At 33.8% G+C, this 15,196-nt stretch overlaps 2 protein-coding genes across 3 annotated transcripts; both read right to left on the bottom strand.

Annotated features, from left to right (window-relative positions):
* Positions 1-1,606: 1,606 nt before the first annotated feature.
* Positions 1,607-5,394, bottom strand: LOC123707006 (serine protease snake-like). The gene is made up of 9 exons (XM_045656747.1): positions 5,224-5,394; positions 5,106-5,155; positions 4,374-4,476; positions 3,915-3,977; positions 3,588-3,661; positions 3,241-3,420; positions 2,756-2,975; positions 2,445-2,608; positions 1,607-2,056 (listed from the first exon to the last, which is right to left on the bottom strand). The coding sequence occupies exons 1-9, from the start codon at positions 5,264-5,266 to the stop codon at positions 1,871-1,873; spliced, it is 1,083 nt and encodes a 360-aa protein (XP_045512703.1). The 5' UTR covers positions 5,267-5,394; the 3' UTR covers positions 1,607-1,870.
* A 2,346-nt stretch (positions 5,395-7,740) lies between these two features.
* On the bottom strand, positions 7,741-13,593 carry LOC123707663 (serine protease snake-like). 2 transcript variants are annotated; one of them, XM_045657923.1, is made up of 9 exons: positions 13,504-13,593; positions 13,403-13,436; positions 12,680-12,798; positions 11,724-11,786; positions 10,949-11,037; positions 9,821-10,000; positions 9,357-9,576; positions 8,564-8,727; positions 7,741-7,957 (listed from the first exon to the last, which is right to left on the bottom strand). In XM_045657923.1, the coding sequence occupies exons 1-9, from the start codon at positions 13,535-13,537 to the stop codon at positions 7,763-7,765; spliced, it is 1,098 nt and encodes a 365-aa protein (XP_045513879.1). In that variant the 5' UTR covers positions 13,538-13,593; the 3' UTR covers positions 7,741-7,762. The 2 variants fall into 2 exon arrangements, with proteins under 2 accessions (XP_045513879.1, XP_045513880.1); XM_045657924.1 differs by having other exon boundaries at positions 13,403-13,418; positions 13,504-13,568.
* Positions 13,594-15,196: the final 1,603 nt, after the last annotated feature.

Below are 15,196 nucleotides of genomic sequence, written 5' to 3'. Positions count from 1 at the left end.
GGAAGTGAATGTTAGGACTGCCTCGACTTTGAATATCACCCCGAGACAACAAAGGTGATACTTACAGTGCATTCGTACAACGACTTATTCGCCAAACGATGGGAGGCGTAAGTTAAAGCAAGTTTCCTCTCTTGTTTATATCAATTTTTTACTATTGACATGTATGAGACAATGTTGAAGTATGGTTGGCTGTAATTCAGTTGTTTACATACTTGAACTAGAGGGGAATCGTAGCAAACAAGTCAGCCTTATCTTTTGCTGTATGAACAAGTGAGCCATCAGGTCTTAGTAATGGTGGCAATGATGGGTGACAGAAGTTCGATTCGACCGCTTTGGCAAGTGCATAGTGTAAATTATGTGCATATTAAAATTTACTTTGATGTTTTCTCTTAAACTTGAATCATACTATAAGACGCAACTGCACATGTAAAAGTTTAACTCGAAACATTATTTTTATAAAAACAATTTTTATCATATAGGTATAACTTCGACGATACATTAATACTGGCGTAACGCGTATTAGACGCATCGCTGTACTAATTACAAGTTGTTGTTAAAAAAAGACCGGTTTCTTTAAGGAAAAATATTGTTAAATGTCAAATATTAAATCACATTGATTATTCAAAACAGTGTAAATATTACGCTTAGGCATAATATTAGTAATGTACTCGGCAACTTCTGAACGTTCAATAACCTTGGCAACAATGACAAGATAAAATGTAATTTATGAGAATATGATTCTCAACAACTATTTCACATTTTAATAGCAAATATTTTCTCACCAATAAAATGTTGATATACAAACGCCTGTAAAAACAGAACAAAGTGGACATGTATAATTATGCCAAAAATTACAGCAAGGCTCAAAACTGAAACTTTTAAAGCTTTTATTATATTATTTGTGCAATAGATTATATTATTTTATAATTAGATCAATGCAACTCATCATCGGACTTTTGAAATGCAACAAATCAAACAAAGCCTTTAGTCAAGTCAAGCCAGATTTCGATAGGGTCAAGCCTAAGTCAAACGAGTATGTATATGTTTGGATAGCGCATTACCTATTACTACCATATCAATAATTCCGTATTACTTCATGGAATAAGCTACTCTGTTTTATTCAAGCATGCATCTGAGTACGTCTTAATTGCTGACATAGAAACTGATTTGACGCACGACACACTACGCTTAAACTAAAGGCAAAAACAATACTGATTTTGGGTCTTGTGATCCTGTGATAAAAAACTACCATGTAAATAATAACTTAGGGGTCTGTCAAATACGTACAAAACGTAAGACTGTTTGGTCAAAAGAAGTCGAGGCTAAATACTTTACTACTAATCGTATGTACTTTAGAAATATAGATCTATGTGAACAGGTTAATAGTTACTAACTAAATTATTTTGTTTTGTTTAGTTTAATGACTTAGTTACGTCAATCACAAGCGCAACCCACCCGTGCCTCCATGGTGACGTGGTGTATTAAAGCTATTAGTAAATTGTCAAAGAATATACGACATTGTGGTAATGTTATTAAAGTTCGATGTTGTTTTTGTCACAGTTGTACACACAAATATTTTTAGTAAATTATATGGGTTTCCGTCGGAAGTCTAAAAAAAAAAGTTCCATAAACTACTTTAATTAAAATAAACCTGTAAATACAAAGTGTGGCAGCACGATTCCGCGCACGTTTGCCTTCTTACAAATCTAAATTCTATGTAACTTATACTAAAATACCCCACGGTTCTCATAACACCGAGTAAGCCCAATTGCAACTGGTATGGAACTTAGTATAACAGGGAATAACTGAATCGAGACGGTGGGAGAAAATTCAGTTTTATAAGCTAGACTAATTCAAATGTTTTTTTTAATCATGATCCTCTCCAAACCATATCTTCTATCCAGTCAATAAAGCTGGAAACTCTTGTGTATATCCCAGGAATGTTTTTCTGAGCACAGCCAACACCAAAGGATGTGACTCCAATGACGTAGTGAATTGAACCCTGTGACGTTACCGGTAAAGGTATCTTTACCTGCAGAGGTCCACCTGAGTCACCCTGAAATAAAAATAAATCGCTTTTAAATACAATGTACTTTAACGCACAATTACCAATAATACTTTAGTATATTGAAGAATGAAGCAATTACAATCTGACGATGGGCCTGTATAGTTTTTATAAAGAAACAAACGAGCTTAAAAGGTCCATTATGACTTCGCCACTTGATAAATCACACTTTAATAATCATAGAAGAATGTAGCAATTTCAACTATAATCTCACGTTGGTCAGTTACCTTTGATAGTTTGAAAAAAAACCAACTGGCCAGAGTGGTAGTACCAACTAACAATGATTTTGCAAAAGTGCATTATGACTCATCACCACCACATATATAGGCTAATAATAGACGTCCATTTTGCGATGTTGCATTAAGAGACAACTCCATACCTGACAAGCGTCGACACCTCCTGCTAATTTCCCAGCACAGAGCTGATGCAAGTCTACCCCACACCAAAGGCGGTTAAAATAGATTCGAAGTAAACGTTGACATTCGTCTGAATCAATAATGTCGACATCCGCTGCTTGTAACTCTGGAGATATCTCTCTTCCAGCTGGAGTTAGAAAACAGAAAATAAACGAAAGAATCTTCTTATTATTTACAAAAATCATGATTACGCTCCTTTCCTTTAATTTAAATTTTAACACTTAAAATAATCTTATGAGGTTTTAGTAATTCCTGTAAGATGTGTCTGACTTACTTGTTTCAACGACACCCCATCCTGTAAGTGTCGCCTTTGTTCCAAGTTGGCTTGTATCGTGGTTGGTCCATAGACAAGCTGGTTGAACTAATTTTGTAAATATAACCTCTGTCGTTACTTCAATAATTGCAATGTCAAAGTATTTCTTGGGCGCACTGAAGTTCGGATGTTTAACAATTCTTTTAATTTTCACATCTTGTGGGGATACACCCTTTGAAAACTGGATATAAATAGTGTCTTTGCATTAGCGAGATTCTTCGATTAAATCGAACAAAAAATTAAAATCTAAGTTTAAGAATTAGCGGTTGACAACATCCTTGAAGTTTTTATATTATTTTCACAACGTTCCGTGATCTTCAGTAATTTTGGTTATCGAGAAAGTTCAGTAGTTGTAAAAAAATACAAGAAATAGATTTTTAATTTTGTTGCATCAAATCTCGTGACAATTTAACTTAAAATGGAAATAGTTATATCGCCTTACTTACAACATCTGCAATATTCTTATCACCAAGTCTTACGATCTCCGGTTCGACGTTTGCGACACTGGTGTCACGTGGAGATACTTTAGAGCAATGAGCAGCAGTGAGCAGGAATTTTGAACTGACTAAGGAACTGCCGCACTTAAATATCCAGGTTCCAACAGCAGCTTTCCATCCCACAGCACCCTAAAAAATGAGTACCACACTGATGTAATTGTAGTTTTTCTTCTTGTCTTATTACCGACCACTTCTATTATCATTCTATCATATGGCCACCAAATCACCAAATCATATCATCAAAATGTAACTTAACTAACACAATTTAAAAAATAACGCAAGTAAAAATGGCATACCATGTGGGGAAATTCACCTGGTGATGTGCGTCGACCACCAATTGCATGTCTGCCTGGGTGTTTCTTTTTCCAACCTTAAAAATATGAATTATATGCTATAAGTTTACCAAAAAGGTACAAGAAAATATTATTCCTCAAACTATTTTCATATCTTCTGGGTCACTAGAAAAATACATGCAACGAGCAATGATTGTTTCTTTCTTATGATAACATATTAATTATTTAAAACAACATTAAATATAAATCAGTCTAAGTCAGTCAGTCAGTCTCTTTCTCTTTCTCTTTAGTTAAAATGGTAAATTCATATTTTTTTATGGTTTGACTTACAGTTAGTTTTTCTGGTTGAGTCGTCCTCACGTTTTTTCATCTCCCACATGTATTCATAACACTCTAAAATTTGAACTTAATTAAAATCTCCATAAATTAATTATAAATTCAATAGATAAAATAAAATCCTATACAGAGTTTATTTTCCTTAATATTATCGACGCACGCGACACCTGATTCATAAAATGGTCATGGAAATTCCCTTATTAATGTTACAGACATGAAAGTTATATCATATCATGAGGGTAAAGTAACGTTGTTTTCTTATTTAAACGGTACAAAACTAGAAAATACATAAATGTAAAATAACTGACTTAAAAGCCTGGAACCTATAAACTCGAAATAATTATGTATCCGGGATCTCAAAGTTACACTTTTTGTGCGTTAACAAGAAATTAATAAAATTCAAGTTCAGAAATATATTTAATCAAAGAGGAATGATATGCTATAGAAACTTACTTGCTTCACTAATTCTTCGACCAGGCGCTGAGAAGTCAGGCTTAGGTGGTGCGGTATAGTTACATGGATTTACGGATTCAACAGCTCGTGTTTTTTTTGTAATCTGAAAGTATATTTTACTTTATAAGCGTATAAATCTTTATCAACTTCCGAAAAAATGAGGGTTTTAGTTTGATGTATTTGTAGGTATGAGATATTGTGGAGCATTTAACACTCGCTCCTACGGTAAAGGAAAATATCGTTTGGAAACCATGCCTTAGATCCAAAAAGTCGTCGGCGTGTCTCAGGTACAGAAGTTTGATCTACTTGTCTATTAGATGATCATGGAACAGATACAGAAAGGCCCAGACCTAAAAGATTGTAGCGCCATATATATGATATTGTTAAAATTGGGATATATTTGGGGTTATGTTTGGGGAATAATATATGGCCTCTTTAAACTGACAAAAACTGTGTTAAATTCGTGTTTGCAATTTTTCTACAGATGTGTTGGAAACTAAAAGTCAAATACATTTTATTTTAGTTCGTTATATACTGACTTAGGGAAAAATTTATGATTAATCAAAATCAGGTTTAATAGTTTTTACGATACGGCTATCATCGTACGATATAGGTATTTGGTACTTGGTTCTGGTATAATATGTATTTTTTCCTATCAAGTTATTTAATTTGTTTATTATTTATATTATGTATAATATAGTAGTTATTTAAGAGTAAAAATCAAATACTTACTTGTCCCAAACTTGGCCTTAATACGTTGGAGCCGGTTACGACAAATATTACTGAAAATAAATCATAAATCAAAACACTCAGATCTCACATTATTACACCTCTTATTAGATAAACAAACCTTCAAACCACGTTAATACTATTATGATTTTCATTTTCACCATTTTTAATTAAATTCAGATATTTATTTGCTTAGATTTCGCGTTGCAATTGTTATTTTACCGTACCCTGGAGTCAACTGAGAATAATTTAGCATTGTCTTTAATATAATAACAGTCTACAGCGGTAGTGCCCCGAATGATGGAAGCATGACAATTATCTTACGAAAACCTGTTTTATTGATAATAAATAAAAGTTGACCTTAGAGAATTTTTTATAGTTTTGCATTCCTACGCTATCATAAATTATACATCAAAAACAATTATACTAAACATATAACCAAAGATGATACATAATATATAAAAGGTTCAAAAATTTACGAAAATAAAAAATCTATAAAATGTATTATAAATGTATGGTGTGGAAGTAAGGTTAATTGTGATGCAGGTGATTAAGCGCTATGGATGAAGCAATTCCTATTACTCCCTAAAAGCTTTTTCTGAGATAGCTTAAACAAGTTAAGGCTAAAATATTAGTATGTCCTGGCTGTTCGAGTCAAAACTGAGTTTTTAACACGCTATACTATAAGTCAGTTGTTTAAATTCAAAAATATTATATATAGTAACTAGACTCGACTTAAATTTCAATCCCGATGTTGCTATTTTTTAATCGCAGGCGCATTTAAAATATGTTAACTTTATAATTTTCATTTTACATTGCGTATCGCAAGTTTTTATAAAATGGAGGATTTATATTATATAGAATTCAGAAATTTTCATTTTTTGTAAGTAGAGAACTTAGTAGAGAGGTAGTGGAAGTGTAAGACCCCTTGGAGCCTGGAGATATTGAGATACGAAAGACCCACAAAAAAAGACCACGTGTACACGTGTATGAATGTATATTCATTAGAATTTAAACGTTCTAGATCTAATAAGTATACCCCATACTTTAAAAATTCGGACTTTTTAAATCTTCTATTAAAAATATATTAGGGTTGTTATTACGACCTCTCTTGTAACTCTACTATTGAAAACTTCCGAACTTACTTTGATAATTAGGATCAACTATATATAGCTATATAACTATAGCTAAGTCTCCCAGTATATATTAACACTTCAGGGCTGCCTTGGATTATTTTTTATTAGGAAATATTAGGTCCTTACATATGAAATTGGCGTTTTGTCGTACTGGCCACTTTGACCTCAAATACCTCCTCTTTGGTTAGGAATTTCAAATTCAAATTTGTACAGCTATTTACTCATGTATTTGTGCTTCGATGACCGTCATTCATTTGGTTTTTCTTCTGTTTTTTTCTGTTTGCGTCACTCATTTTACAAAATGGAAAACTTAAAGTATCGCATTATTTACGAGTACGAGTTCCGCCGTGGCACTAGTGCTGCGGAAACGACTCGAAGGGTGAATGATGTGTATGGCGGTCATGTTGCAAAAGAAAACACAGTTCGTTTTTGGTTCCAACGTTTTCGTTCTGGAAATGTCGACCTGCAGAACAAGCCCCGTGAACTGCCTGAGACCCAAGTTGATAATGAAGTATTGAAGGCTATTGTGGAAGCGGATCCATCGCAAACCACGTCCGACCAACCGCTGCGGTGTTAGTGATAAAACTGTTTTTATTCACTTGAAGCAAATTGGGAAGATTAAAAAGCTTGAAAGGTGGGTACCTCACGAATTGACTAAAGCAAACCGACAAACGCGCGTCGACTGCTGCGTTACATTACTGAACCGGCACAATAATGAAGGTATTTTAAACCTGTGATGAAAAATGGATTCTTTACGATAATCGGAAGCGCTCAGCGCAATGGTTGGATCCTGGCCAGCCAGCCAAATCCTGCCCCAAGCGAAAATTAACCCCAAAAAGTTACTTGTAAGCGTTTGGTGGACTAGTGCCGGTATTGTTCATTGCAGTTTTCTCAAATCTGGCCAGACTATTACGGCTGATGTCTATTGTCAGCAATTGCAAACCATGATGGAAAAGCAAGCGGCTAAACAACCCAGGCTGGTCAATCGCTCCACGCCACTGCTACTTCACGACAATGCTAGACGACACACTGCACAGAGACGGCTATCAAATTAGAAGAGCTTCAATTGGAATGTCTAAGACATCCTCCGTACTCCCAGGACCTTGCTCTAACAGATTACCATTTTTTTCGAAATTTGGACAACTTCTTGCAAGGGAAAAAAATTAACTCTGATGGGGCAGTCCAAATCGCCTTCACAGATTTTATTGATTCCCGTCCGACTGGTTTTTTTAGTAAAGGGATCAATGAACTACCTATGAGATGGCAAAAGTGCATAGAAAACAATGGTTCATACTTTGATTAATTAAATATATTATATTTAAAAATATTCGACTTTTTGTTCCTCCCATACAAAACGCCAATTTCATATGTAAGGACCTAATATATAAAAAATAAAGTTATAACCCAAGTTACAACTTTAAGTTACCAGACCAGTTACCATTATGATATGATAACATTTATTTCGGGTAATTATAAAAACAGATCTAAACAAAACATCTCAGTAAAAAATTTATTGTTATTGCTTTACAATCCTCTCCACACTACGTCTTCTATCCAGTCAGCAAAACTGGCTATTCTTGTATAAACTCCTGGGAGGTTAGCTACAGCGCAGCGTATTCCGAAAGATGTCACTCCTACTAGATAATGAATACCGTTGGGAATCAACGGATTCCTCTTCGTTAATTTATATTTTACTTGAAGTGGTCCACCGGAATCACCCTGTAATTTAAAAATATATATAATACACATTATGTACGTACATAATAAGCTAAACTTTTAAATGGTAATCATTCTTATACTAAACAGTAAGTCATTAAAGATATCTGGGATAAAGTAAAAGCAAGCACAAATATCGTATAGCAGCTGTGTACCAGCTAATGCTTCTTCAAATTAAATAATTTATACATAGACGCAGTTTGTGGGAACTGTAGAGATTATTTTTAATAGACTTCTGTGGAAACGCTAGGTGCGCAAATCCCAGCTGTGAAAAAAACAGAAATATGTTCGATATATATGTACACGAGAAGAAGAAAAATGGTACGCCCACCAGAAATGTGGGAATATGAAATGAAAGGGATAGAGGGGAAGGATTGGAAAATGGTGTCCGGTATGAGAGAAAAGTGGAAGGCCTTCATTTCGCTGGAGATCGTGTACTAATGTTAAACATAATGACATGGACTTTATTTAATCCTGATTATAGAGTTCTCAAATACAGACTATTTTTATTTTATTCTATTTATTTATATTTACATATATAGAAAGTGATTTCAGGTGATTTACTAGTAAAGTAAAACTCTTCACCATGCAAAATCAAATATACCTAACCTTGCAAGAATCTGCACCACCAGCAAGTTTTCCAGCACACAGTTGATGCGCATCTAGTCCATGCCATTGTCTGCTTCTGTATTTCATCAAGAGCCGGTCACAATCATTTGAATCTATGAAGTCCAGCAACACAGCTTGCAACTCTGGTGACGTCGTTTTTCCAGCTATAAAATTATAATACTCGTATGTAAAATCTATGAGAAATTACGACAAAGCTGTACACGTCCTGCCTTATTTTTTCGCTTTGTCCACCTAATTAGTGAGTCATGCTTTGCTCTTTTAGTGATTTTTTGCATCTATATCAATTAATAAGAATTATTTGTATGTTTAAATATCTTCTTACCCATAGAGCAATCTTAAATCTCGAGTATATTAATAAGATTTTACGAAATATAAGATACGTAATCTTAGAAGTTAACTACATACAGGTTATAAAAACCAGGCTATATATATTCCGATTAAACATATCTACTTGTTTATATATTGCAATGTATTTTTGGATTTTTATTTCGATAATAGCTCGAAACTGCGAGATGCACAGGCAGAGAGTACAGCGAAGACAGAAATTGGGAAAATTTGTAGGAATCCTTTATTAAAAAAGGCACACGAGAAATATGCAAATTTACATAGATAATAATAAATGTATTTATAATGTAAGTATCTAAAATAAAAGGCTATTATAACATTCATTAAATGATTTCTGTCCTAGACTGCTTTTCCAAGTTTTGTATGGCCTGACACTGACTGCGACAGATTTAAACATGTCAAAAATTCACACAATATCAAAACTAACCTGTTTCTGTAACACCCCACCCAGTGATAGTGGCTTCTTTACCAAGCGTTCCAATATTAGAAGCTGTCCAAAGGCACGCAGGTTGTATGAGATCCGAAAACTTTACTTGGTCCATTAACTCTATAATTGCAATATCAAAATATTTCAGCGGCGAATTAAAGTTCGGGTGTTTAACAATTCTTTTGATTTTTACGTCATATGGATCAATGCCGTTAGTATACTGTAAACAAACAAAAGCTAAAATTATTTTATGTTGCGGCTATGGCTATGCTATATTTCGAGTATTTGAAGGTCTATATTAATCACTTAAACTAAAGCCAACAGCTCTTCTGTAATATACTATATCTTACGAAGAAATACGCACGGTTATTGTGATTAGACAAACGAATATGATGCTGGATTAAGGGCGATCTATAACATTGGTTATAGATCCATGATCCTATTTTTAAAAAGTACAAACTTACCACATCCGCTATATTTTTATCCCCAAGTCTTACGATTTCTGGGACAGGATTGGCCACACTAGTGTCTCGAGCAGGTACTCTAGAGCAGTGAGCAGCGGTCAGAAGGAATTTAGAGCTAATCAAGGAACTTCCGCACTTGAATACCCACGTTCCGACAGTAGCTCTCCACCCTAATGCGCCCTGTGTACAAACATTCATACCGTTGACAAATATTATTTATAATTGGCATACTATATGATTATTTATAAATTGAAGAACTCATGACTATCTCGATTTAGACGACTTATCTTTTTTATCACTATCAACATTATATAATATCGTTATTATGAATTCCGTATTAAATAGATATAAAAATCGTGTAATTTATTTTCCTAAAAAAATATATTTATGTATTATTATGAATTCCATAAAATTTAATTCTCACAAAAAAAAGTTCGTTCTTATCTATAAAAGTCCGGCAACGCACTCGCGAGCCCGCAGGCACTGAGAGTGTCCATGGACGGCGTATTACTTCAAGTGAGCCTCCTGCACGTTTTCCCCTGTTCTATAAAAAACGAGTGTAACCATGTAACGATTTCTAGTCCTAATATCGTAAGGTACAAAAATTCCATGGTACAAAAAGTCAATATTGTAATCGGAATCACAAAAGCCCGTTTTCCTTAGCTCGAACTTAACTATTGCAAAAAAGCGATCCTTTCTATAACCCAAAACATGTAGTGTTGTATGTTTTGGGTGCATAACATTTTCTTTACATTAATTAATTGTAAGCAAACGTGACAATTTCATTATTATTAAGATTCTGGATTATTACTTGGAGAAATTGTGTCGTAATTTGCAGAAGTTAAGAGAACTAGTATTTATTATAGGACAGGTTTTTGCCAAATTTAAAATGATATTAATCACACACACGCTGGCTGTGTGACCTAAAATCTATCTTGGCTTTGTAAACGCGAAACATCACTTGTCAAATAATAAAGCTCAGGCGGGCTCATCTGATGTTAAGTGATACCGCTGCTAATATACACATGCACTGCCAAAAGGCTCGCAAGTGAGTTTTCAGCCTTTAACTATTCTGGATAACAGATCTGTTCGTGTTGATACATAAATAATTTAGACCTTAAAGCATACCATATGTGGAAACTCTCCAGCCTTAGTGTTACGTCCTCCGATACCACCTCCAGAAAAAAATTCGTCGTTCCTGTGTTGCCAGTTGTAGCCTAAACATAATTGGTTTTCTAACTATAATAGCATCTTCGTCATCTTAAAGTCTTATCAAAAGTACTGAATCAATAAATTAGCCACAAAATGCACGTCATAATTGAAATACCAAAAGAAAAGAAAAATACGTTATTATTTAGCCAAAGTCAATTAACTAAAAGTCCATCCGTCTTTATAAGCACCTCGATTGTTAAAAATATAATTTATCCATAAATACAGCATTATAGTGATAACTGTTCACGTTAATAAAAAACTTAAGAAGGTTTGAGTGAAATGTTGGTCGAATGTGATTATTCTACTTTAAGATTATGCCCTCAAATGCGACTGACTGACAACATTGTCATAGTGTAAACGATTTAGACAGATAAAGCTTATTAAGCAAGTACGCAGCTTTGATAATCATTTAACAATATCTGACAAATGATATAAATTGAAAAATAATATATATAACTTAAGACCAATTTGCTAGCGGTTTCCGAAGATAAGTTCTGGGATCATGACTACTTTTTTATTCATTTATTTTAGCACCAAACACCAATTGAAGTTTAAACAGAAAACCTTAACCTAAGAATAACTAACGTATCGGATTTCGATCGACAAACCTATACATTTTGACATACGGAAGTGACTGTTAGCACTGCCTGGACTTTGAATATCACCCCAAGACGACAAATGTGATACTTACAGTGCAATCGTTGTAATTGGTCCTGTTTTTGGCGCTTCATGACCCAGAAATGTTCTATACATTCTGGAATATAAAAAAATACTTAAAATTAGTTAAAGCAAGTTCTCTCTCTTGATTTTTTAAAAAGAAAGAGAAACATATACTGTGGTCAAAATATCTATATTTCTCCCACGGACGTCCCTAAAACCTTAAGCTAAGATAATATTAAGATTTCCCTATGTTCTCATTTCGACAAATTATATCTACTTATAATTAGGATTTAACGACGTCGCCTAAATATTGTACATGTAATGTACAGTTTATTTTAGTTGTGTTTCTACTCTTATTTTAACAAAAAAATATGTGAAGCATCTTTAGGATACTTCTTTAATTACAAACAATTTTTTTATATTCTGTATTTGTGATGCATTAAGATTCCTTTTTGAATAATTAAGTGAATATGTTGCAACTAAAGCTTATTAAATACGTCGATCATATAAAACCACACAATTTCCTTTTATTATCATTTGTCGTCTTATACATAAAATATCTCTCGTCATGTGCCCACAAGATAGCAAGTTGAAATGGACATAAAAATTAACAGAATGGCAACTACTCGATGGAAAATGGAAAAGAGGAAGACAGAGCAAAATATGGGCAGACGACATAAAGAGAATAGGAGGCACAATTTGGACAAGAATAGCTTATATTAGAAAAAAATGGAAGTAGCTGGGAAATGTGTCACAGGACACGCTGATTACCCAAAATGAGTCAAGTGCTGTATTAGAATTAAGTTTTTTATGTAACTTAAATATATGTTAATATATTATACTGGGTGTCAGCAATAAAGGCTTAATAATAATAACATATATAGTGTAAAATAAATAAAAACTAGAATATTTGTCTCGTTGTTTTTAAGGCCCACAAAATATTATATATTTAACAAATACATCATTTAAACAGATTTTAATACTCACTAACTGCGCTGAGTCTTAGACCAGGTCTGGAGAAGTCCGGTTTTGGCGATGCGGTGTAGTTACAAGGATTTTCATAGTACTCTGGAGATCCGAATACTATTTGTCGTTTCTCTCTTCCACTATATACAATTAAAGTTAGTGTCAACAGTGGCCTAGACCAACACAGTGATTGAAAACATTGTGAGGAAACTGCCATGGCTTAGTACCAAAAAGGTGGGTTCAGAAGGGTCACGAAACATACAGAAATCTTAGGATCAAGACCACCAGTTTTGTTTTTAATTTGACAAGTGATGTTTCCCGTTTCCGACGCTGTGTGACCCATTTTGGGTCAGGCCAGCGTGTATGTGAAGTATTTGGATGAGGACTGTTAGTCCTCATTTTAAATTTGGCAATAATTAATTACATATAGGTACATGGATTAAATGTTGTAACGCCACTGGATTGGGATCACAAGCTCACGGACAAATCAAAAATAAATCTAATTTCTAGTTTTATAGAAGCAAGTAACAAAGCAGTTTAATAACACTCACTTTACATATGAATTAGAATATGGACTGAACAATATCACTTGCAATTTAGTTGTCATTCATATGAACTTGTTCCACGAAGAGAGACCACAGATAAAGACCGAACAACACTATATTTAAATACAATTTTAAAATATGATAAGCGTTCCGTTGTAATTAAAATTTTTGTTTTATATAATGTTTTTTTTTAACTTACTTTGATATTTTCTTGCCTTCCGTCAAGCCCGCCACTGTGAATAATGTAAAAGTTAAACAAAACTCGAAACATTAATATAATAATAAACAAAGTTATGTCACCTAGAAGTAAGATCCACGTTAGTCTAGGTTTCATTATTTGTCTTGTGGATAAACCTAATAATAGTACGAACAATGCGCTTACAATTTTAATACTGGACTAACGTATATTAGCAGTCGTTGCTAACAATGGACCGGTTTCTTTAAGGAAAATATTGTTAAATATTATATACGTTAACGTATAAGTTGTTCGAATTAATACCTGCAGATGACTTTCATCATCGGACGTCGAGGCAGAATACGAAATCCATATGAACTCGCCGTTTGTTAAACAACTGAAGGTTTTTTAAGGCAGTCTTTGCAGCGCACCACCACGATGTGGAACCAGCTGCCCACTGAAGTATTTCAGAACCAATTCTATTTTGGGTACTTCAAGAAAACTGGCAACGTCCTCGGGAGCCTTCTTGCATTGAGTGTCCATCACATACCCATACACACAATGAGAGTTACTAGGATAAACAGGTGGCATACAGCAACAAAACATGAGTTAAATAGTAAAAGTCAAAATCTTATTCTAAGACATCCAAATATCTAAATTATGATTATTTTTGCACTGGTGAGCATCCGGCGCCTGTTATATAAAAAAATATACTATTTCTCATTGATACTTTGAAGCGGTGTAAATATTACAAAGTACTTATGGTTTAGCTAGTAATGTACTCAGCAACTACTAAACCGAAATATTTAATTCTTATACTAGTAAATAGCCACGTTACTGTTTAGTGACAATTACTAAATTGAATATTATTTATTAGATCAATATACGCAGGAGCTAGTTTATGATTTTGTAATCAACATACAAGTTCCGGCAATGATCAGAGAACATGAACCCTACAGTGTTTTTGGCTAAGGATAATATATACCTACAACTTTTCGACCTTATCCATCGGCTTTGGGCTAGTCAGTGGTTCAACTATTCGAGAATCATTCCTTTAAGCTGTATGTTGGAGGAACAACGTACAACAACCTTCCACCTGAATTTTATATTAAAATAAAAATTACCGGTTTGAAATTACTTCCACAGATTCGTTAAAATAATTTAATATTTCTTCAGTAAGGAACAAATCCAATGCCAACTTAAACCACATAGCAAATCTAGATGCAGTCTTAAAACAAAAATCCTTTTAAAATAACAAACGAAGTTCCTTAGTGGAAAATAATTGAGTACATTTGTCACTTTCGTCGCCGTACAAGCATCCATTTAAAACCACGACAGTTTAAATTGTTGTAAATAAATTAAGGGGAGTAGAAGTACTCCTACGTGATTGGAAAGATGATGTGTGCTCTTACTGCATGTAATCATAACTATGAGATGAATTTTTCATTTCTTTATCAGCGTTACGAAAACGATGTAGTTATAATTGAATGCCCGGTTTTTCATTGTAAATAATACGGTGTATAAATAGGACAAAGGCTTCCTTAATAATTGGAAAAGCTTATTATTAAACACAGTTTAATTATTATTTAGTAATGAGTATAATAGAAAATTTATAAATAGAAAATTAAAACAAACTTAAAAACTTTGGTCCCTGTGTTACTGTACCTTTAACGCTGGCAGCGTTTCCGCACTGTATTACGATACTTATTCGTAAATTCAAAAGCACCAGTTCAGGAGTCACCGGAACTATCTACCAGGCGCCAACTTAAATCTTTAATCAGCGCAATGCACTTGAACCCGGCCAAGAGTCTCCAGTAC

The sequence above is a fragment of the Pieris brassicae genome, chromosome 3 (genome assembly GCF_905147105.1).
Source record: "Pieris brassicae chromosome 3, ilPieBrab1.1, whole genome shotgun sequence".
NCBI classification, from domain to species: Eukaryota; Metazoa; Arthropoda; class Insecta; order Lepidoptera; family Pieridae; genus Pieris; species Pieris brassicae.
Note: the sequence above shows the minus strand (reverse complement) of the source record. Positions and strands in the feature narration are given on the sequence as shown.